Source organism: Homalodisca vitripennis, unplaced genomic scaffold (assembly GCF_021130785.1).
Source record: "Homalodisca vitripennis isolate AUS2020 unplaced genomic scaffold, UT_GWSS_2.1 ScUCBcl_6470;HRSCAF=13694, whole genome shotgun sequence".
Classification (NCBI taxonomy): domain Eukaryota; kingdom Metazoa; phylum Arthropoda; class Insecta; order Hemiptera; family Cicadellidae; genus Homalodisca; species Homalodisca vitripennis.
In genome coordinates, this window is record NW_025782598.1 from 1 (window position 1) to 25,709 (window position 25,709).

A 25,709-nucleotide genomic window follows, 5' to 3' on the forward strand; every position below is an offset into this window, starting at 1 on the left:
CCAACATTACACTTACTGACTAAACAGTGGAATGGAAGATTTTGAGGTTGTTTTCATGATAGTACATGTTACAGTATGTAGAGTAAAGACAATTAACTGGTGTATCCTACTGTACTTACCTCCAACATTACACTTACTGACTAAACAGTGGAATGGAAGATTTTGAGGTTGTTTTCATGATAGTACATGTTACAGTATGTAGAGTAAAGACAATCAACTGGTGTATCCTACTGTACTTACCTCCAACATTACACTTACTGACTTAACAGTGGAATGGAAGATTTTGAGGTTGTTTTCATGATAGTACATGTTACAGTATGTGAAGTAAAGACAATTAACTGGTGTATCCTACTGTACTTACCTCCAACATTACACTTACTGACTAAACAGTGGAATGGAAGATTTTGATGTTGTTTTCATGATAGTACATGTTACAGTATGTAGAGTAAAGACAATTAACTGGTGTATCCTACTGTACATACCTCCAACATTACACTTACTGACTAAACAGTGGAATGGAAGATTTTGAGGTTGTTTTCATGATAGTACATGTTACATAATGTAGAGTAAAGACAATTAACTGGTGTATCCTACTGTACTTACCTCCAACATTACACTTACTGACTAAACAGTGGAATGGAAGATTTTGAGGTTGTTTTCATGATAGTACATGTTACAGTATGTAGAGTAAAGACAATTAACTGGTGTATCCTACTGTACTTACCTCCAACATTACACTTACTGACTAAACAGTGGAATGGAAGATTTTGTGGTTGTTTTCATGATAGTACATGTTACAGTATGTAGAGTAAAGACAATTAACTGGTGTATCCTACTGTACTTACCTCCAACATTACACTTACTGACTAAACAGTGGAATGGAAGATTTTGTGGTTGTTTTCATGATAGTACATGTTACAGTATGTAGAGTAAAGACAATTAACTGGCGTATCCTACTGTACTTACCTCCAACATTACACTTACTGACTAAACAGTGGAATGGAAGATTTTGAGGTTGTTTTCATGATAGTACATGTTACAGTATGTAGAGTAAAAACAATTAACTGGTGTATCCTACTGTACTTACCTCCAACATTACACTTACTGACTAAACAGTGGAATGGAAGATTTTGAGGTTGTTTTCATGATAGTACATGTTACAGTATGTAGAGTAAAAAACAATTAACTGGTGTATCCTACTGTACTTACCTCCAACATTACACTTACTGACTAAACAGTGGAATGGAAGATTTTGAGGTTGTTTTCATGATAGTACATGTTACAGTATGTAGAGTAAAGACAATTAACTGGTGTATCCTACTGTACTTACCTCCAACATTACACTTACTGACTAAACAGTGGAATGGAAGATTTTGTGGTTGTTTTCATGATAGTACATGTTACAGTATGTAGAGTAAAGACAATTAACTGGTGTATCCTACTGTACTTACCTCCAACATTCCCCTTAGTGACTGAACAGTGTAGTGGGAGATTTTTAGGCTGTTTTGGATTCTTGATTATTGTAAATAGTTTTTATAGTGGTGTTTGGTTTGGTATCCTCCTTGACTTCTACGGTGTACAGGCTGTCTGCAAATCCTGGCCCGATGTCAGGGGTGACAGTTGTTGTTCTTCGTATATAGATTGGTACTGTCATAGTCGTTGACAACTGAGGTTCTCCATCATCAAACGCTCTCACTTCCACCTGCACATTTATTGTACATAAACTCAGTTATAATAAATAAAGATGTTTATAGGAATATTGCATGTATTTCTAAGAAGTGAAGGAACTTGATTACTATTCATAAATAAAAGAATTCAAATACAGTGTAGAGGACATACATAGAGAGAATATTTTGATTTAACCCTTTGCGTAACGGCCAAATTTAAATACCTTTCTGAGGAATACCAGTGACATCTACATGGCAATTACCGACAAATAATTGATGCAGTTTAGAGCTTTGTGCAACTTTTTACATCACGGACTTTAAAATTTCTTATATTTAGGATTAAATTGTTGTTGTTTTTTTGAATTGTACAAGAAGGAATTATTTAGCAACACAAATTATTACATTACATCAAAAATAAATAAAAAACAAAAAAGCTATAATAAGTAATCTAACTGCATAAAAAATTTATATTGATCTTAGAAAAAAATCTGTTAAACAATTCTTTAGTATAAAACTAGTTATTTCACTGAATACTATAACTAAAATTGGATAAATTTAGTAATTTGTAGTAAAATATTTTTATAACACTTCAAAAAAGCTTGAAACTGCATAAATTCTGTCTGCCTAGTTGTCAATGCCTTGTATATACATACATATATATATATATATATATATATATATATATATATATATATATATATATATATACTCTTAATCTAAGTTTTTCTTAATTAGATTAGTACTAAATAAGGCCATTTGACAAAAAATTTAATAATGCAAAAATAATTAATACTAAACACCCAGGTATCAGGTTGTTAATGTTTCTCGGCAATTGCAGACACACCTTATTAATTATTAGGACTTTAATATTTCTCAGCACTCCTCCAAACTTCCAGGTATTCAGGTGTTAATATTATTTTTATATTTTATAATATATTATAAAAATATTTTTTTCTGAAGCGTAAAATTAAATGACACTGTTAAAACCAAATTATTTCTTGTAAATATTTTAATAATGTTTTAAAATTTTATATTTTCAATACCTACAGTATTAGCTTGAAGGTGTCTTTTGGTGTTACTCTTTACTGAAAAATGTATTTGGGCTATATAGCCCAGATTCAGTCATTTGAAGCCCAAACTTAAAGGAGTTCAAAAAATGTTCAATTCATCCAAATGCTCATAAATACAAAAATAATCATTTAACACACTGACTGGGACGGACGCACACTACTGCTATCACAGCTGTCCTAAAGTCGGTACATGACTCGTGTCGCAGTGAAGGTGTTAATAATAAGTAAGTACACTTATTAGACTATAAATTTATACTACATTTATCAAACTTATCAGACCAAACACAGGACAGCACTAAATAGACATGTCAAGAGATGCAGATCTCTTCACTGATCAGATTCAAGGCCATTTTGTTCAATTCAGCAGAAACATAAATTGGTGCCAAATACTGGAAGACTCTTTCTGAGGAAATCATAAGAAGAAGGTTATCACAGGGTTATCATAAAAGAATGGTACAGTTTCAATAATTCATAGGAAGGTAGTAGGGAAATTTGTAGATGTTATATTGGTATCTCTGACAGCCTCCAACCTAAAAGTTTGTTTATAAGCTATTCTAACCTCAATGTGACTTGATCCTGCAGCCTTCAACATGCGCCTAAAATATCTGGACAGGGTAGGGCATTTTTGTTTGTGTCGTGTGTATTATGCAACACAATAATACTTTTGACAAGGCTGATGCCGATTGAAGTACTGTGTATGTTACTTTGACAGGGCCGTGCGCAGAATTTTATTTAGGGGGGGGGGTTTCTATACTTATTTTATGAAATAAAAAAGAAGAAACTTAAATAAGTAATAGATTAAAAATTAATACGTATGGAAAACGCACGCTCCGTCGCTCTATCGCTCTGGTCCGCACATGCGCGCGCTCCGTTTTTGGTCCCGCGCGACCAATTGTTGTAGCGCGTCGGAGCTCCAATTTTTAAACAGTATATAACACAAATCAGGCGGAAAGCGCGCGCAATCAGATTGGAAATATTTGCGCGCGCATGCGCGTAAACTGACGGCGCAATAGAGCACAATTTAAACTGAATATGGAAACAATATGATATATCCCAATCTTCAAGGGGGGTTTGAACCCCCAAAACCCCCCCCATGCACACGGGCCTGTACTTTGATGATGTATCTTAATAACAAAACATATAAGGTTATAATATTAAATTGTACGATATATGCGTTTTAGCCTATAATTATTGTTTCATCCTTTTTGTAAGTACAGATCTTAATTTTAAACAAACATGTCTTTTACTGTTTATATAACATAATCATAAATGATTATCAACTTTTGTAATGGAGTATTACAGTTTCCTTATACAGTTTTAAAAGCTTTGATTTACATTTTAAATGGGTAGTTTTATTTCAAATCATAACACAAGCAGGCGTAACACACAGCCCAAGAGTAAGAAACTTACCTCATACTCATTGTCAGGTTCTTTTCTGAAGTCCTCTTTAACCCGAAGTTCTCCATTGTCAGGATTAATTTCAAAAAATCTTTTTGCTTCTCCTCTCCCAACAATATCATAATGAACCTAAAAATAAAATAAAAAAATTAAGTTAAACATCAGCCTTTTATTTATTCTTTTTTAATATCATACTATGCTAAAAACTTAACTATAGACTAATAAAGTGAAATTATTGCAGATTATCCAAAAATCATTAAACTTTATAAAGCTCACCAAGTAGTAAGAAGATTAAAATACATTAAAATCAAACTCCATTAAAGTTTTCGTCTTAAAAATCATTATTTCTTAATGAATTTGAACTTTGGATTCCAGTTTCACGCAAAGGTTCTGTCACAGTTGTTTCAGAACATTAAACTGTGCAACCTTCTTTATGCTAAAGATGATTCTATTACATATGCAGTCTAATGAGGGTGAATCACATATATGTTATACCTCCCATGTAACAAACATTTGTTCTTCTACAAAATGTCATCATTTATTGACACATTCTTACCACTGAATTGGAATTTATGAAGTGCTGTCATCAGAGACTAAAATTGATGAGACTAAAGTAACCAATTGAAGAGGAATGTTTTAACATTATTGTCAAAGTGATGGTATCTCAATTCTTCTTTGTGTGACCTAAACATAAGGAGGTGGCATGCCTACAAGTGACATGCACTGTAGGGTGCATGTCCAGCTATTTTGAGTCAATGCAGCTGTAAGTAGCCAAGTGTTGTTATGGAGCAGAATTGCACTCTGAATAGACATATTTTACCTTTTTGCCAGTAGTCCAGTTTCAAGGCATTAACAGTTGGCATTAGTATGGAGCATTAATAGTATGACATTAATGGGGGAAAGAAATCAATGGTCTTATGTGTTTCTATGTTATGTATAAATCCGTTATAACTGTTGTAGTGGAAAATAAATGGTATTGACTTATTTCTTTTGAAAACGTCCACAGTGCTTTATTCTGGTAAATTGAAACATGATTACAATGTAGAGTATAGAGAAATGTGACTGGTAATCGTAGATTCTAGCTCCTCCTCTCAGTTTTTGAATAAGTGCAGATGGAAGCTGCTACTTCATTACAGGTACCTAATATGACTTTTTGGAAAATATGGGGAGAGAAACCCATTTTTAAATGTAAACCCTCTCATCTAAGATTTTAAAGCGCTTGATAAAATAAAAACGTGAAAAACTATGTCTCTATAACTATGACAACCAAAATGGTGGAACATCAAATAAGGTTAACTTCCAACTAAGATACACAATTTCCAGTCTAATTTATCCTTAAATGCATTATTTTAGGCCCTAACATCTGAAGTATCAATATTAGTGGCACTTATTGACAAGTTGAGAAGGTGGAGCAAGAATTTTATTTTGCGTATAACATTCAGTAACATTGCTACCTGAACTCAGGCAGTATATATCAGGTTAAAAAAACAATTCTTAAATATTAAATTTAACAAACTTATTTACTTGACACGTTTGCTGTAGCTGACTTCCCCTTCAGTCATATGCTGCTGCTCACCAAAACTGCTGGCTGGCAGTCAATTGTATCAAAATATAGAGCTATGATTTTTGCTCTGGTACATGCTGGAATCTAATGGCAGATGTAAGAAACTTTTCAAACGTGTTCTAGATGAGGTATATTACATTTCTGTTCCATCAGTTTGGACTTAGGGCAACCCTAGTGGCTGTCCAGGCAATCATAGCATATTTCATTACTTTGCCACTGCTTCATGTTGTCATCAGTTTATAATGTAGATATTATGAGCTTTATATATTAAATAATGTTTTTAAGATTTTTATATATTTTTAATCAAATTTAAAAAAAAGGAGGATCTGTGAAGAGATTGTGCATAATGTTCCATGTGTTGTTGATCGCCCGGGCAGTCACAGTGAAAAGAAACACAACTTAATCAGAATAGTGCACAGCACTACATTTTATAAGGTTTTCTGTTTCTGGTCTTTGAGAAGCTTAGATGATGGTATACAAAAGTTATTTATAAAAAATGTAGTTAAAATGTTGTCCTGATTTAGGTGCGGCAAACTGGTTGGGTAGTCTTATTTCATCTAAAATTACTTATTTAATCAGAGTGAACAAAAATAACACACATATAATAAAATCTAGGAGATATAATTTTTCAGCATATTGGTTATATCATTGGGCAATTTTGCTGGAGAAAACGTGTTAAAATTGTATTAAGCAAATATGCAAGTTATGGAAAACATTTAAAAGATCAATGGAACAACTTACAATGTTATTTGGAGCTGTACCATCTGCATCTGAGGCTGTCAGTGTTGTGACCAGAGCCCCAATCTCAGTGTCATCATTTAGAACAATTGGTTTAGTCAGAATCGTTAAAAACACAGGAGGTATGTCGTTTTGATCCTGCAAGGAATAAAAACAATATTTAGTTATAAATGTGTTTAGTACATAGTACACCATTCTGAGTATGTTAGGCATAATATTTATACATGCAGTAAAAGTATTGTTCTTTCCTGCAAGTTTTAGTTATAATAGGATAGCATTTACCTTACATTACACCACTCAATTTTGAAAGCGTACTAGAAGATATATTTATCTGTTCAATAATTTGTGGATGTTTCATAATATTTTATTAAATTAATTTTAAATTAAATTAAAGATTAAAAATCTTTTTAAGCTTTGAAACATACTAGAATTACTTTTTTGAAAGCAGATATTTAACCCTTTGCGATCGGATGCAGTATGTAATAGTATGTCCTCTACGATCGCGTGGCCAGTGTGACGGGCCACAGCCATCTGCACATCAAGTCGTATTAGTTTTCACTTGAGTTGTCCCCGGCGCTCGGATGGCCAGTGAGACTGGCCAACATAGAATTCCTTCAACGGTCGGATGGCCAGTGCCACTGACCAAGAAATACATTCTGCATTTAGAAATACTTTATCAGTGTTTAAGATGGCTATAAAGTGCTGAAACCTATCGAGTAAACATTGAACTAAATGAAACATCTGTTTCATTACATTTAACCATCTTGGATTTGAGGAATACTAGAAATAAACAGGTGTTTGTCCGGTACCATTTGACAGTGGGAGCATTTCAGATTTGTTGAAGTGTCGTAAATATTGTGATTAACCTAGTTTACTTGTTATTGTGTTAGATATCGTGCAGTTATTTATATTTAGATAAATGCAATTTATTAACAGTTGTCAATATGGATAAACCTTTAGTCCCTGACGATTTTGAAGAGATACTGTTTAATGAAAATAGTGATGTTGACTAAAATCATGACAGTGATGTACAGTCTAATTTCAGTGGTGATTTTGATAACTATGTAACTGTTGAAGAACTATTTGAAGAAGATTCAGATTATATTGAACATAATGATGAAGTAGACCAGACAGACAATGCAAATATAGTAGGCCTAGATGAGACAGACAATGGAAATATAGTAGGCCTAGACGTAGCTAGAGAATGGAAAGAATGGTCTGAAGGTGATGGAAACTTTTACAAATTTATTTGGACACAGGTTAGTGGTTTTCAACTTGCAGGTAATGAGAAACCTTCAACCCCTTTAGAGTTTTTTCAGCTTTTCTTTACTGATAGCCTATTGATAGAAATCGTAAAAGAAACAAACAGATATGCTATTGAAAAAATTCAGAAAAAAACACCTTTACAAAAGAAATCAGTATGGTGGTCATGGGTAGAACTAGCACTTTCAGAATTGAAAGCTTTCCTTGGAGTTATTATAAATATGGGAATGAACGGCAAACCAGAAATGGCTGACTACTTTTCCACAAATTGGGTAGACTACCAACCATTTTTTAAGGATGTTTTAAGTAAGGAAAGATTCTTACAAATATTCTGGAATTTGCACATATGCCCACCTCCTTCTGGTCCTGTCGCTGGGACATTGACTCGTTCCGGTAAGGTAAGAAATGTTTCCTTCTGCGTATCTGGATAAAAAGTTCAGAGAATATTATGTCCCACAAAAAGAAGTCAGTGTTGATGAAAGCACCATAGGCTTCAAAGGACATATAGTCTTTAAAGTATACAATAAAGACAAGCCGATTAAATGGGGGATTAAGGTGTTTGTGTTGTCTGAGTCCTCAACTGGATATATCTGCGCTATTGAGCCATACTTTGGTAAAACAACAACTGACCGCTTGAATAGGCCAGATTTAGGAGTTACAAGCCCCATTGTCCTACATCTTGTAGCTAAGCTTAAGGAATCTTATGGCAACATTGAGGGCCTCCACGTCTTCACTGACAGGTGGTATACAAATATGGATCTGGCAGCAGAACTTCTAGAGTGGAATGTTTATCTAACAGGTACTGTAATGTTAAACAGAAATGGCCTACCCGCAATTGTGAAACCACAAAGAAAAAATGCCAAAAAACAGACTCAGAAGCTTAAACTGAAACAAGGGGACATAAAAACCTTCAGGAAAGATGAAAAGTTTTCTCTGTTACTGTGGAAAGACAAAAAGATAGTGTCAATGCTAAGTACACTGTATGGTGATAACACTACCGTGGCAGTTAGGCGACAGCAAAAAGATAACGTAGTACAAGAGGTGAAAAAACCGACTGTAGTTTGCAATTATAACAAGTACATGGGGGGAGTTGATCTTGCGGACCACTACATATCATCATACTCTTTTACCAGGAAGTCGATCAAGTGGTGGAGGAAAGTTTTCTTCTGGTTGTTGGAAACCGCCATCGTCAACTCATTTGTACTTTACAATGCCAATCAAGACCAACAACATCAAGTTAGACAGAGAAGTTACAGAAAAATGTTGATCACAGAATTAGTCGGGGAAGTGCGGAATATGAAGAAAAGAGGAAGACCGTCTAACAGTGTAGATGATGAAAGACTTAACGGAAAATTACATTTACCCTATCCTCTACAGACTGGCAAAACCAAGGACTGCTCTGTTTGCAGTGACAGAAGGCCGGGGATGCAAAGAAAACGAACAAATTTCTTTTGCAAAACATGCTCCAACAATCCAGGGCTCCATATCGGCGAGTGTTTTGAGAAATACCACTCAAGCAAAAAGTTAAAAGAACAATGAAACTAAAGTCGGCCACAGTGATAGCATAAGTAGCAATATAAAGTTTTAATTTCTTTCATTATTCAATAAGTATCTAATTCCAATTTCAAATTAATGTAAACCAAATGTATATTATAATTCCATTAATGTGTGTCTGTATAAGCAATAAAACAATTGCAGTAAAGTAATATTAGTTTTTAAAAGAACAATGAAATCAAAGTCGGTCATAGTGATTGTATAAGTAGCAATATAAAGTTTTAATTTCATTATTCTATAAGTATGTAATTTATTGCACTTTCAAATGTAAACCAAATGTATATTATAATTCCATTATTGTGTGTTTGTATAAGCAATAAAACAATTGCAATAAAGTAATATTAGTTTTTAAAAGAACAATGAAATCAAAGTCGGCCACAGTGATAGCATAAGTAGCAATATAAAGTTTTAATTTCTTTCATTATTCAATAAGTATCTAATTCCAATTTCAAATTACTGTAAACTAAATGTATATTATAATTCCATTAATGTGTGTCTGTATAAGCAATAAAACAATTGCAGTAAAGTAATATTAGTTTTTTAAAGAACAATGAAATCAAAGTCGGCCATAGTGATTGTATAAGTAGCAATATAAGGTTTTAATTTTATTATTCTATAAGTATGTAATTATTGCACTTTCAAATGCAAACCAAATGTATATTATAATTCCATTATTGTGTGTCTGTATAAGCAATAAAACAATTGCTATAAAGTAGTTGGTTTTTAATTATTTAAATTTTAAATCCCACATGTAAACATTGCAGGTTTTACTACGAAATAATTCCGAGTTGGAGGAGGAAGGCCGCTACGATGAATAACAGCTGACGCAGAGATCGCCGTGGGCAGTAACACTGGCCACCCGAGCGGCGAGGACAACTCATGTAGTAGTTATTCTGAGCTGTCTTAGAGTAAAACTTGGCCAGTCTGACTGGCCATCCGATCGCAAAGGGTTAAATCATTCTTCAGACAATTAAACATTCTATCGTTATCATACAAGTTGCTTCATGTATCTTTGTTCAGATCACTATGCTGTGTTTTTAGAATAGTAGTTGCAACTCATTTTGACGTCAAATATGCATCAGAAAGCTTGTCTTAGTTGTCTTAGTGTCACTACTGGATTGATCCATCATTTGGAAACTTTACCTAATGTAATAGATTAGACAATATAGACTTTTATAAGAAGCATTTAAAACTGAACATATAAAAAGATAGCTCCTAATACTGTACCTCAACAGTAACCAGGACTTTTGTAGTTGCTCCAGGTCTCAGACTGGGATTCTCTTCTGTACCAATTACAAGTGCATACTGGTTCTCGGTTTCATAATCCAAACCTCTTGCTGTCCTGATCTCACCAGTTGTTGGATCAATCTTGAAGAGGTCCAGAGGTCCTTGTTTGATGACATAGGTTACTTTTTTGTTTGTGTCTGGATCCTCTGCCTAAAAATTAATAACCAATTACCGATTAACTTTTTGTTAACAAAGAGTTAGTGTTTTCAGCGTTAATAATATTACAGCAATACAGTGAAATTTTTCAACTCAAGGTTTTCATAATTAAGTCTTTAAGGTTCAGTAAATGTTTGTTAGACTTTAGAGAAATCTTCCCTAAGTAATCATGTTCATGACAAAATTTCCAGAAAATTTTTGTATTTTTTCATTTATGAAATCCAGACATTTAAACCGAACCCCGCTCAAAAGTATATATAAAAGGTAGGCCTATTTCCAAAGTAAGGCTAAAACACCAAGATCTTCTTTGGAACGAAATTAGAAATAAAATCCTATAAACACCCATTCTAAATTGTTTCATTTAATGTCTGGATTTTTTCTGAATGGTATAATCAAAAACATGTGAGTGTAATGATTTTGAATTTGCTGTGAATATCTATCTTACCATAACAACATTTAATGATAAAAATAAAACTACCGTATTAAATATATAAAACCATTGCTATCAATGTTATTACCCCATAAAAATAGACATTATGTGAGGATGATAGGATTTCAGGACACAGCGTTTTGAGGATTGAAATCTATCCTTTTTTGTTAGGGATTTTTCATAGATTTCAATCCTCAAAACATTGCGTTATATATTTTGTAACATATAATGATGGCAAATGTTCAAAACCCTATTATCCTTTCAACGTTCCATCATCAATAATACACTTTAAACAAAGAATAAATTAGGTTGTAATATTTCATGATGGTATTACATTATATTTCAACAGGATATTTTTATTTATTTATTTTTTTATTTCAGGAGGGATAATTTTATGTGTAATCTAACCTTAATACCTTATTTTTAAACTATAAGGTACCTTCACTTGTGCAACGACGAAGTTAGCAACATTTTCGGGAACAGTTGCGTTGTAAACAGTCTTTGGAAAGATTGGCATTTCATCTTCTACATCAGTGACATGAACAGTAACTGTGGCAGTGGCAATTCTTGGATCTGGAGCGCCATCTTGGGCTGTCACCACAAATTTGTATTCCTGAAATCAGTCAAAAACAATAATGATTGAGGAGCATAATACACAAGAGACATGTGTTACACACTTCCAGGGCCCGATTAAGGTTTTTGGCGCCCCGTAGGCTATCTTGTACTTCGCGCCCCCCCCCCAACGGTTTCCGGCCGGCTTCCCTCTGTCAATTTTCAATAATAAAAAGTGTTCTGCTGTATAGCGGCCATATTATATTTTTGTAATAAAATTTCAACTTACTTAAATTTAAAGACCATTACAGAGAGAGACCATTTAGAGTATTAAACTTTAGGAAAAGAACAACATTCAGCAACTAACTATAAACTTTAATTATTGTTTCAAAGGTCTAATGATACATGTATGTATAAACTGCTATGTAATATGTTCAAATTCAACGGTTAAAAGAACTATGCTGTTTGCTGTCATTTCCTAAAAACACACAAACAAACGAACAAAAACAGCAAAAATTATAGAAAGTGCAAACTTGCAAAGGGAAAGGATGCTTACTGCTGAGCATTTATTTGTATCTTTAAAATGGAATATGGTCTATTGTTGTAGACTTGTAGGTAACATTCTTTAAAGAGAATCAAGGGTTCTTATTTACCACTGGTTTTGTAGGACATACAAAAATGTGTCCTAGCTACAGCCAAACCTTACATGAGTTTTTAATTCTTATACATTTTTTGTAGATTACTATCATTAAAGAGTCACAAAATTCAAAGTTCAGCACTTTGTAATGTTACTTTCAAAAAATCTGTAGGCTTATTTTTTTCAAAATAATATTAAAATGCATACTGTAATTTTAAGGCTGTTTAAAATTATGTGAATTTTATCTCTTACTTCAGTATAAATGCTGCCATAATAATGGAGATTTTATTGTTGTCCATTTTAATAAGAAAGCTTAGTAGCTACGTATAGCCTGTTTAATTAGCGTTTTAACTGTAAATCACTGAAAAAGGATTTATAATAAATCAATGAAACATGGTCAAAATGGTCATCAACTTTCTCTGGTTTATTCAAGTACATTATGTTACATTGAAATGACATTAGACTTTGGTATACAACTTGGTGACTTGAACATTTAATCACAATAACAAACAATGAGCTTAGAACTATAAAATTATTAGGCCTACTGTTAATAAAAGAACTTTTTATTTTCTCATGACGATATATTCCCTGATTAAAACAAAGTCTTTCTTCCGTGCTTTTGATGAGGCAAACGCATCGATCAAGTCATCAAACGGAACGAGCTGTACATAGTCACTTTCTATAAATAAGAGAGCGAGTGCCTGGAGTTTTTCTTGCCGCAGAGTCGACCTCAAATAATTCTTGACTCGAGTAAGAGCAGAAAAGGATCTTTCTCCGCTGCAATTAGACACCCGCCCATGCTCAAAAAGATCCGCAATGCCACTTCCACGTTCGGAAAAAGAGATTCAAGTTTTAGGGTTTTTACATGTTTCAATAGCCTGTAGGCTTTTAGTCCCGGTCGGTTTGACTTTCTTCTTTTCCTCCATTCTGTCTGACAGTACATTTTCCTCTTCATAGAATGTATTATCATCTTTTAAAAATTTTTGAAGATACAAACACTCATCTGGAAATGAAATCATCTAGGTCTGTTGAATATTCATTCATTAGCTTTGTTGCCTTTTCCTTCAAGATTGAACTCTCAATTTTATTCAAATTCCATAAAAAGTTGAAGGAGTCTCGTAGTGTGACATAAAATTGATTTTCTCCGTGTTAGTTGCCCTAGGAGTGTATCAATTGCTTTGTAGTAACAATTTATCAGGAATGATTTCCGCCCATCAAACTCAGTGTGCCCCTCTTTGCTTTCTCCAAAAGGGATTTTTGGTTTCTTTTTCCTTGTATTGTCTTGTTTGTACTCTTGAGAATTGCACATGCTTTGCCTCACTTTCAAAGTTAGAAAATTGTTCCTCATTTCTTAATGAACTTAGAAAAGACTCTAGGAGCCCGTACGAAAGTGCTGTCTGATCTAAGTCTCCATCTTCAGATTGAAGTCGTTACACTGATGTCATGAAACTTCATGAGTACTTTATTCCAAAAAAACAAATCATCATGGTCATTTCCAAAGACTGGAGCTTCTCTATCAGTTGTTTTTGGCTTCAAGTCGTACGTCTTTTTTTATTTTCTTCGTTTGAAGTGATGTCTTGTAACGCTGCGATTATTTGTTTATATGACTTGTGCATGGCTTTACTGGCATCTGCTCTTGCACTCCAGCGAGTTTTCGAAAGGGTCTTGACTGTCAAACATTCTTTGTCATATTGCGACAAGAGAATTTCCCATCTGTGTGTAGATGAATGGAAAAAGTTGTACATTTGCTGTGCCAGGGCAAAATATTCAACAGAAACTACTACTACTTTCTGCAGCGGTCGAACCTACTAGCTGTAACGAATGAGCTGCGCAAGGAAACGTAGTGAGCAAGAGGATTTTGCTCTTTGATTCGATTTTGAACCCCTTGTAACACCCAGAATGTTACTTGCATTGTCGTAACTCTGACCTCTACAGTCACTGATATTTAAGTTCAAACTTTCAAGAGTATTTATCACAGCCTTCTCCCATATCTTCCCTTTATGGCCACAATTTTTGGGATGAACGTTATGAACCGCTCATTAGGTGACCCGTCAGGTGCTACAAAACGAATGACAAAAGTCAATTGATCCACATTGGAAACATCTGGAAGTAGGGTCGACAATAATCGAAAAATACTTAGAATTCTTGATATATCTGACGCGATTTTGGATTTAACATTGTCAGTAAACAGAGTAATAAACTCGTTAACGATCGTGGAAGATAAGTATGAGGGCACTCCTTTACCTTTATTTCCGAAACGAGCAACATGGTCAGCCATGAAAGGATCAAACTTGCACAAAAAGCTCGATACAGCCAAGGAAATTACCATTACTGGTTGACCCCAAAAATTTCATTTTCATCACCATAAAACGGAAGCCCTCGAGAAGTTAAATACTTTAACTACTTCAACAACTCTTTGACAATACATCTCTCCAATACTTCACTTCTACTTGATGCTGCTCAAGTAGTTTTGCATCAATTCTCTGAGGTGCATTCATTCCGGGTCAAATATTTGTTCACACATTCTCTGTGCTCTAGACTATTATCATGTTCTTGAATTTTGTGTGAATTTTTCCAATCATTAAAGCCGCATGTAGCTAAGGCAGTCGTCCCCCCATAGAGCTTACAAGGAGCACAGTATACATAGCCAGTTGATTTGGAATAAACTAAATGAGTTCTTTTTACAATCTCTCCATTTACAAGTTTTTTTGAAAAAACAAGCTTTGTTCAAATAACGGTTTTGGTCAGAATACTGCCGCTTTGATTGGGAAAAAATCCCCCACTGTCATTTTGATTGATGCTGTGCCCTGCAAAGTATTCACGCAATGCCTCATTTACCAGCCATAAAGCGGGATCATCAAGATTTTTTTGAATCGGTTACCTCTTTATTTGCTGGTACACAATCTTGCAACTGATGTCCCAAATCTGCTATTTGCTCGGTTGATGGTGGTGAAGGGGACGTGTACAGGTGCAATTTCCGTTGTGGTGTCTGAGACATCGGTAACAGTGGCACTGGCAGGCTGCTGAATCACTTCCACTTCCACTATAACACCGCTGTCCTCACTCACAACGTTTTCGTTCAGTTCCCGTGACGACCGGCAATGTCTCAGCAGACAACTGGGAGTTTCGGGTTTATTGAAAAAAATCGTCTAGTCTATGAATTTTATTTAGAAGAGCACTTTCCCCGTTCGTTACGCTCCCGGGCCCCGTTTACGGTAATTCGGAACCACTTGTTTTTTTACTCATAATGTAGCCTACATATGTAAAACAAGCAAACCACTGCTTCTTCTAAATATTTCAGTATCAAACACTCTACTCGACTTACGAATAAATGTCAGTGTTTATAATAACGAGCAATGACACCAATTAATCACAACGAAAGTCCAAATAATTCATAGGCCATAGGCCTAAAACAAACAGTGCAGACGAGGAGACGACTGACTGCAGCTGCAGCTACACTGTCTCTATCTGTCCAGAGAGCGTCAGTGTTGCAAACGGCGAAGGGCGGCGGCCGGCGGCGCCCCTCGCGCGAAGCAAAATTTCCCTTTTAGTTTCCCTACCGTTACGATAATTACTATGCGTTGTCACTAATCGCTATTAATTAATTTCTTTTTCTACTTAATAGTTATTTTTAAGTAAATGGAGTAAAATCTAAGGTCTAGGTGGATGTGTAAATAATGTACAAAAATGTATAGTGAAGTTTTAGACCATACCATTTTATTTTACTACATATAAAAAAGCACTTCATCTTGAACTCCGAAGCGCCCCCCTAAAATCGTCACCGGTCTCGCGCCCTAGCTGCAGCCTACTTAGCCTACTGGTTAATCGGGCCCTGCACACTTCCTTACAAAGAAACAAATTGAGCACCTACTTTATGCTGCTATACTGTTGTAACTCAGGTGTTGTTACTACACAATCATGTCTAGGATTAAATATTATGTACAATTACTGTAACCACTAAATTTTACTGAACATATAAACCAACCAGATTGTTGTCACAATTTATTAGTTTCCTGAGGATCATTGCTTTATATTGAAGCACTTTAATACAAAGACATCTAAGTTTACTTTATAAAAATATTTCATACCTATATTAGGTATTTCAATGTTTTCATCTGTTTTCACTCAACACCAGTTTAATATAATTACTGACATCGATTTTAAAACTACAGTATCACTATCTACTTGTTTTATTTTTTTTCTTTAGTTTTGTGCCCAAAATTCAAGTACGTACTCAAGGATTTCAATGAGTTATGTTCACAACAAATACCAAGCAATACCAAAATGGATTTAGACAAATCCATTTTGTTCACACAATTCTATTTGTACAGAAAACTATTTTGATTCTCATAATACCAATTCCATACCTAGTAAATTAAACCTAATAGGATTTTTGATATTTTCCATCGTTACATGCTACAAAATATTAATTTTTTCAGATGAAATGCCATGATGCTGCAGGAAGTACCGACATTGATTTTCTTGTTAGTGTCCCACTTTTGCCTGCACTGGTGTGACATGTGTTTGTGGTGTACTCTTGACATCTTGTGCTCGCGACTTGTGCTTTTCACTTGCATCCTGTACAGCGAAAATGTCTTGTTTCGTTTTCTCCTACCTGCACTGCAATCAGTTTTCGAGTACCATTAATATTTCTTTTCTCTTTTTTCATTTTATGCTTTTTTAGTGGCAGTCCATTACTGCATTTTCTAATTTTTATTTACTAATTACCTTCTGACCTAATGAAGATGATAGATTTCAATGCTTGGAATGTTCAGTATTATAGATTTTGCAGCATGTAATGGTGAAGAATATCTGAAATCCTATAATCATTTCATACCTTCGATCGTCAGTAACAAATTTTAAACAAAAAAATAAAAGTTAGTGTACTTCTGGAGTAGTAAAGTAAAATATTAAATAACCATTGCCTATTACGGTGCATTTTATAATGCATGCTGGAAACTTGTATGTATTAATAGAAACAAAAAATGTATTTAAATACATAAAACTTACCTTTAAGTTAAGAACTGTCAGTGTGTGGTTACTTACCTTAACTTTTTCATAGTCGAGAGCAGTGTTGGTAGTAATATTTCCGGTAATCGTATCAATGGTAAAAGGTACATCTGTGGGAAGAGAGTAGGTGACATTGGCATTGATTCCTTCATCGTTATCTTTAGCTCTTACTTGACCCACAAACAGTTTATCCACACCTTCTCTCACAGTGAACTCATATGGCAAGTCTTCAAACTCAGGGTTTTTGTCATTGATGTCACTCACTATAATGTTCACTGTCGCAGTACTAGAGAGCCCACCTTCATCTTCCGCTTTTATAAGCTGCAACATAACAATTTAATTTTAAATGTTTAGAAAAATCTTAACCGTAGAAATTTACGTAATGAATATGGATATAATGTGACTTTTAAAAATAAGTGACTCAAAAGAGGAATAAGATCATGTGATGTTTAATTTTATATTGTTATAAATTTACAATAGCTCATGACTGTATGGGCCTTTTTAACACACATTGTTGAAACAGTGACAGCCTGGCTCTCGATTCAGATACAGCCGAACTACATACCCCATTGACTGATGTCAGACTGAAAAACTTACTGGACCAGACTTAGTGTGAACTATTCCACTTAATAACATTGCTCTCGGTATTGCAACCTGATCCAGCTCCAGTTAGCTAATGTGTGCCAAAACGCCATAAATAAATTATAAGTAGAGGGGGTTCATTTTTATATTACTCTAAATTTGTATTGTGTATTTCCTCTAATGTACCTTTAGTCCAATGAGTACCAAATACTCCTCGAACTAACTACAACATAGTAAATATTAAAGAGTCACAAATTAGAATAAAGAATATTAATTAATTGTACCCAGTTTTAAATTGATTATAACATTGAACTAAATGACAAAACTTACCATCTGATATCTTGTCAGATCTTCTCTGTCTAGTTTCCTTATCACAGTAATAACTCCAGTCTTATCATTGATGGCAAATTGGCGCAGATCGTTTCCAGAGACTATAGAATAAGTAACTGGCTCGTTTTCCGGATCAGTAGCCTGAAATAGAACATTAAACTGAATAGAAGAAATATATTTTTAGTTTATAAGTCTAAATAATAATACAGCAAAATTAAATTGCATTAAAGTGAACTTTACAAGTAGTAAATTAACTTCAGTACAGTTATAACCTTGATAATTAAGCAAAAAAACATCTGACCAACATCTTACTTTTTCAGTTCACACCAAACTATGCATCCATCACTATAGACCTTTTTAACTTACCACCACATGAAGCACAGTCGAATTGATGGGAGCCCCTTCACTGATAGTGACCTGGTAAGAAGTCTCTTGAAACACAGGACTCCTGGTGTTGGGACCTGGTACTACTGTCACCTCCACGATCGTCTGACTGGACTTGCCCCCACTGTCGGTGGCCTGAGATACAACAAACTAATTATTTCAGGAAGTAAGTCCAATTTAACTATTAATTCATTATCAGACCACTAATTCAGTATAATCAAAATGCTATTGTTTTAAATAGTGGAGGAGAAAATTATGTATAGTGAAATGAATTTTACTGATATAATCAAGTGTACTTTCAAATATTAAAAATTTATGAAATCAATCAGTTATAGAAGATATACTTGACTAATCTGTTACTAGGTTGATCTGATACCAAATAAGCCAATCAAATACGAAATGGGTGTAACCAGTTTAGAAAAGGATAACAGCTGCAAAACTTACTTTAGCTGCTTTAAAATGTCAATGTCACAAAACAATTACTCTTCTACTCTTTCTATTAATGAAGTATACTTTAAAAATGAGATCTTTGGATTCTTTTTGTTTAGTAACAAATATAGGAATGAAATTACCGCAACATTCAGAACTTTATTTGTAATGCAAAAAGTGAAGAAATAAGTGAGTAAAATGACCTGGGATCGGCCCACAAATTAGGAAGGAATTCTCCATATTTTGGTTTTAAAAAAACGAACTAACCAGTACTGTTATAAAGTAGGCCTTTACAGTTATGATATACTCAGACATGAACTATTTAAAATTTTTCTCAATCTTTAAATTTTTTATAGAATTAAACTTTAAAAATACGTACCTATGTGTAGTCAAGAATCGTTAGCTAGCGTCTTCTAGTAAAAATTTCTAGGTTTCTATCCCTTCTATAACTTCGGTGTATAAGGCCACCACATCATTTGTCTTATTTGTACAGTCAATGTTTAGAGAAGAATTATAGGCTAATTAAAAATTGAGTACTTTACTTAAAAATTACTTGAAAATAAAGCTTATCGATAGGTTTCAGCACTCACCATTCATTATAAAACAAAGAGAATATTAGAAAATAACTGTTATGTTTAGTGGCCAGTGGTGCTGGAATTTTTAGCTATGGACGTATTATATCTTGGCCAGTACAGCTGGATATACAAGCTGAGATAACATTATGGCAAAAATTTATCTGCACTTCCATCAAAATAGCGGCCAATAGAGCTGGCCATACAAGTTCCAAGGACAAATTATAAATACAGCCTTCGAGGGCATAGGGAGTGCAGCCCTACACAAATCTCTAAACCAAGAAAGGTCAGACAGTATTAACACAATATTAAAAAAAAATAAAAATCAGAGCTGTAGGAAATATGCAAAGTCAGTTAGTCCTACCACTTCTCACATGTGATTTAGAAGGTGTTAGGTAACTTTGTAACTTTCAATTACATGCCTAAAATGCATTTCTTTCTATTATTTCTATCCTCATATTCTAAATAGTTTTTTTTTTGCCTTTTTTCTACCAACAAGAAAAAAGGCAAGCCAAAATGTTTAATAAAGTACGTTGCTATAAAAATATTTAACAGTTAATTTATACAGTGAGTATATTCTATTAGTGTTTTGCACTACTTATTAATAATACTGTGTGAAGACTTGGCTTGAGACAAATATACCTGTACAGTGATGCTGTACTGCTCTCCAGCGTTCAGCTTGCCATTTGCCTCAATAGCTCCAGACTGTGGATCAATTTTAAACTTGTTCCGTCCATTGTTGGATATATGGTAGATGCTATACGAAATCTTGGCGTTTTCACCGAGATCGTTATCAGTCGCTTCCACTTTAACAACCTGGCGACGGCCCTCTCCTGCTTGGATTGTGATGGGTGGAATCATCGGTAAGTGTGGAGCATTGTCGTTGACATCAATCAGCGCAACGGTGAAAGTCACAGGAGCACTTGCAGCAGTGCCATGACTTTCTCGAGCCACAACCTAGAAATTTGATTTTTTAAGTGAACAATAGTGTGTTATTATGATATGATCTACTTCAAGAACACAATGCCAACAATCTAATTCCATACAATTTTATAAAGATTAGTATCCTATGACTTCACTGAATGTTGTAACACAAATATAGGAATCCATGAAGACAATAAAATTAGCACACTCTTATTATTTACTTTAAATTGCAGTTGAAGTCAGCAATATAAAAAGAGAATGATGTTTAAATTGTATATTACATTATATGCTACTGATCAATATACAATTGTTTCCCCTATAAACATGAGCTTGCAAATGGAATCTCTCATCTTTGAGCTAGAGTTCTACAATTTAAGGAGCTCTAGGAGTTGTTTGGAATAGTTTCAGCTAACCCAATAGTGTAACTGTATACTTACATCTTAGTTCTCTATAGTGATTGTATCTAACGGCAAATGATAGGACTAATCTATGTGTAAGAGTTGGAGTGCTTTTAATTGCAAGTGGTCTGTGGACTGGCTGTTCGCATGCATGTCATATTCATGCGTACCTACAAATCCATCCACACAAGGATGAATTATACATTCTTTTCTAATAATACAATTACTTTATTTTGAGCATCATTTTGGGGGATAATGCATAATATTAATTAGTTTTTCTACCTGTTTTAGACCTAAATTATGCTATTACTATACTATCAAACAAAATAAACAAGTAGTTGATTTTGTTTTATTGGTGTCAAGACTAATATAATATTTCTTTCAGCAATTTTTCATCATAAGTAATTTTTACTAAAAATGTTGTATATCACTTCATTGTTGTATAAAAATATGCAACAGAAAACAAACATTTTTAACTTTTCTTAGTACCATACAAAATATTTCGTCTTGTTAAATATTTTTAAAACATGTTTATTTTAGTATGTAAACATACTAGAAACAGTTTAAAACAAAATTAACTAATTAGTTTAACACTTATATTTTCTTTGTATTTAGATCAGAAACAAGAAAACAGTCAGCCCTCCAAATAAGAAAATAATCTTTTTGCAAATTAACAAACGAAAAATGAAGTTTTACCTAAAAAGTGAATTATTGACATGACACCAAAAATAGATAGCAAATAGGTGGAGTGGAATGGGTAAGAGCAAGGGATTATGGGCAAAAGAACTTCAAGTAACTTATATTTAAAAACAGTACATAGAAATAATTGCAGTATATTTTAGGACTTGCTAATCATTATTACCTGAAACCTGAATTTCCCTGGACTTGGTGGATCTCTGTCTAAATTTTCTTCTCCCACGACAAGGTATCCTTCTTCATCAATGTGGAAGAAGTTTGTTGTTACTTCAAAATCATAAGAAGGCTTGGGATCATCAGGGCCCTGAACATCAAGATATACATATTTCAGTATTATGTAAATGGTCCTTGGATTCAATCTTTTGTGGTTGATGTCAAGGTTGGGCTGCGGTTGACTTTATCATATGACGCTTTAAACTTAAGAGACTTTCATTCCCCAAAATCATCCATACTATAAGTTCTCTAATGGCTATAGGCATCTGACGTGAGCATTCACATAAACAAGGACAAGGCTATTTTACTGTAATCAGTTTCAATCATAAATCAGAATACACGGACGTTGAAAAGTAAAAATCTACATCATCAATAAATCCATTAATAGTTAGGTTCATGTTAAGTACGGTACATGATGCAGATACAGATATTAAGGAGGCTTAACGGACGGATGAGTCATAACCGAGTCAAGAATGCTGTGATTTGTAAAGTCAGCCTTAGCCCACTTCCAAACTCAATGACTGATAAGTGGAGGTGCACTTTGTATTGAACACTTTAAGCTAGGTGTAGAAAAAAGTAGAGACATAACTATGAATATTATTAGTTACGGTGACATATGTCTACATCTTATGAAATACAACCATACACATACTTGGTAACCCTTAAGTACTAACGCAGGGTATTTTCAGACCCCCACCTTGGTAAATCTAGAGACAACCGGAAGGGGTTAGTTGCAATGCTGCACTTCTCTGTAGTTCTAAGTTAACTCATGGCTGACATATTAAAGAGGTTTCCGTCAGTTCACATCAATCCGCTGTAGTAACAAGAGGGTTTGAAATGCCCTGAGGTTTCATGAGATCCCCGCACCAGCATCTGTGTTTTGTTGCCGTTTGAACTTCTCCATAAAATTAATTATCGTGGTAAAGTGAGTTTCATGTTTTATTTGCTATTTTTTTAGTTTACAGTTTTAATAATGGATTCTGAAGAGAAGAAATTAAGGCAGAATCGGCCAATATCTCTTAAGATATGGTATAAAGTTCATAACTTTCTTACTGAACCGGAACCATTCATGATTGTATGTATTAGTGCTTCTAACAACAAAACATATTCTACTGCAAATGACAATAAGGAAGGAAATTGAATTTGCAATGGTAAAGCCATAAACTGTGGAGCAACCTGCTATTACTCATATTCCAAAATATATCTGGCAGTCTGCAAAGAAGATTGTACAAGTCCCAATGCAGGAAGAAAACACCAACAAAGCAAATGTAAAAAGAAGGAAAGTTTAATATGTAGTGTGCCCAAATAACAGGGTAATAAAAATAAGTGCTTCCTGTGCAAAAATCTAGTAGGTAGACCAATATATATACAGGGTGTTCTGAAAAAAAGGTGCCCATAAGTCAGGGCGTGATTCCTCACATCAAAATAAGAAAAAAAGGTCTAATTAACATAGGTCCGAAAATGCTTAGTTTACCAAGTTTATACGGGGTGAAAGATTTTCGTCCTGAAATTTCAGTTCCCCTGCTGCAACGAAGCCCTACGGGTATTGTTTGTTGGCTGTTAATTAAGATGTACAATTTAGCGTACTTTATGTAAAATGAACTGAAAAATTGAATAAAACCGTTTCCAGACCTGTAGCTATAGTAATTTTTAAGATATGTGACGAAATACGCGAAACTTGGTCCCGAAAAAAAACAAGTTACATTTAGGTTTGAAGCAGATTTACTATGTTAAATGTAACAATAAACACAAAATATTTTTTCACGGTACTTGTAGAAAATTTAATTTCGAAGAGAAAGATGTAAAATAAGTCTATAATAGACAACCGCCAAACTTTAAAAAAATAATCCTTAATTACATACAAAACGCATGAAAAATAGACAAAATCTGTTAAGCTCTCTACAAATGTAATATTGAAATTAAAACAGCTGTTTTATTAAAAGAAAATAATGAGTTACTATTATTTTTTATCAAGTAAATATTTTTAACAATCATACATTATCATACATAAAAAAAGTTATCTGAATTATCATTCAACAAAAAAGTTACACTTGTCCTAAAAAACTAACCACGTCACAGTAGATGTTCAAAATGTTTCCCCTCATTCAAAATACAAGCATCCAGCCGTCTTCTCATAGACTGCCGAACTCTTTCGAAGATCCCAGGTGTCTCACGTATCCTTTGAATCCCGTTTAACAATCCTTATTCGCAACTCTTTCTATGGTATCCACAGGCGAGTCGTAGACAAGCGTCTTTAAATGTCCCCATAAGAAAAAGTCTAGAGGATTGAGGTCAGGGTGACCTTGCAGGCCATGCTACTGGGGCTCCTCGACCAATCCATCTGTTTTGGATATGCTTCATTTAAAAATTCTCTTACTTGTAATGTGTAATGAGCTGGAGCTCCATCCTGCATGAACCACATGTTGTTGCGTGTGTATAGTGGCACATCTTCGAGTAACTCATTCAGATTAGTCGTCAAGAAATGTAAATAATTTTCACCATTGAGCGGTATCAGGTTAAAAAACTAATAAAAATTTTATCACCCAGAATTGCAGCCCATACGTTTATAGAAAACTGATATTGGTGACGGTTCTCTGAAATAGCACGTGGATTTTCAATTGCCCACATGTGAGTATTGTGGGTGTTAAGAATAGCCATTCTTGAAAATTTTGCTTCATCAGTAAAGATAATGTAATTTAAAAAATGTGGATTTCTGCACCTTCGGATAAGCCATTGGCATAGCTGAACACGAGGAAAGTAATCTTGAGGCAAAAGAGCCTGGGACCCTTTGATAGTGATAAGAATGCAACTGCTGCTCGTGTAAAATCTTCCAGACAATTGAATTACTAACACCGAAATCCAAGGCTAGTTTCTCTAGTACTTCTTCCAGGATGATTCTCTATTTCGTCCAACACGCCCTCCTCCAATTCAGCTGTACACATTGTACGTGGCCGTCCTGATCTACCAAACTTTTTCCAGATTTAAAGGTTCCCGTCTCGCTTAGCCTTCTATGAATGGAAGAAAAACATTTTATGAGTCGGTAACTGGTCTATGAGGAAAATGTTCCTGATAGAGTCGTCCTAGCCTGACGACTGTTGCAATGTGCAAGACCGTACATTAAATGCATGTCTGCCATTTCACCATTAGTGTACATAATATTCATATTACCTGCCATGATGAATAAGAATATTATTAGCTATCAAAAATTAACTTCAACGGCACTCGCACTAACTTGTATTAAAGTACAGATCAACACACGCACTTAATGAGCAATGGAAAAATAGCTGCTTGTAATGTTTATTTAAATTATTATAAACAATGTTACATTGTTAAAACATATGTTTTAAATAGAAATTATTTTGTTTCTCAAATCAAATATTTTAATAAAACAGCTGTTTTAAATTTCAATATTACATTTGTAGAGAGCTTAACAGATTTTGTCTATTTTTCATGCGTTTTGTATGTAATTAAGGATTATTTTTTAAAGTTTGCGTTTGTCTATTATAGACTTATTTTACATCTTTCTCTTCGAAATTAAATTTTCTACAAGTACCGTGAAAAAATATTTTGTGTTTATTGTACATTTAACATAGTAAATCTGCTTCAAACCTAAATGTAACTTGTTTTTTCGGGACCAAGTTTCGCGTATTTTCCGTCACATATCTTAAAAATTACTGTAGCTACAGGTCTGGAAACGGGTTTTATTTCAATTTTTCAGTTCATTTTTACATAAATTACGCTAAATTGTACATCTTAATTAACAGCCAACAAATACCCGTAGGGCTTCGTTGCAGCAGGGGGAACTGAAATTCAGACGAAATCTTTCACCCTGTATAACTTGGTAACTAAGCATTT

General features: G+C 34.1%; 1 protein-coding gene across 1 annotated transcript in view; it reads right to left on the bottom strand.

Moving 5' to 3' along the window:
- Positions 1–1,192: 1,192 nt before the first annotated feature.
- Positions 1,193–25,709, bottom strand: part of LOC124373819 (cadherin-99C-like) — a 30,837-nt gene continuing 6,320 nt past the window's right edge. Inside the window, 11 exon segments of the mRNA XM_046832152.1 lie at positions 1,193–1,527; positions 1,529–1,702; positions 4,148–4,264; positions 6,441–6,575; positions 10,482–10,691; positions 11,567–11,740; positions 17,363–17,647; positions 18,239–18,379; positions 18,605–18,757; positions 20,266–20,580; positions 21,808–21,945. Of these exon segments, the coding sequence (XP_046688108.1) occupies positions 1,345–1,527; positions 1,529–1,702; positions 4,148–4,264; positions 6,441–6,575; positions 10,482–10,691; positions 11,567–11,740; positions 17,363–17,647; positions 18,239–18,379; positions 18,605–18,757; positions 20,266–20,580; positions 21,808–21,945 (2,025 nt within the window). The 3' untranslated portion in view covers positions 1,193–1,344.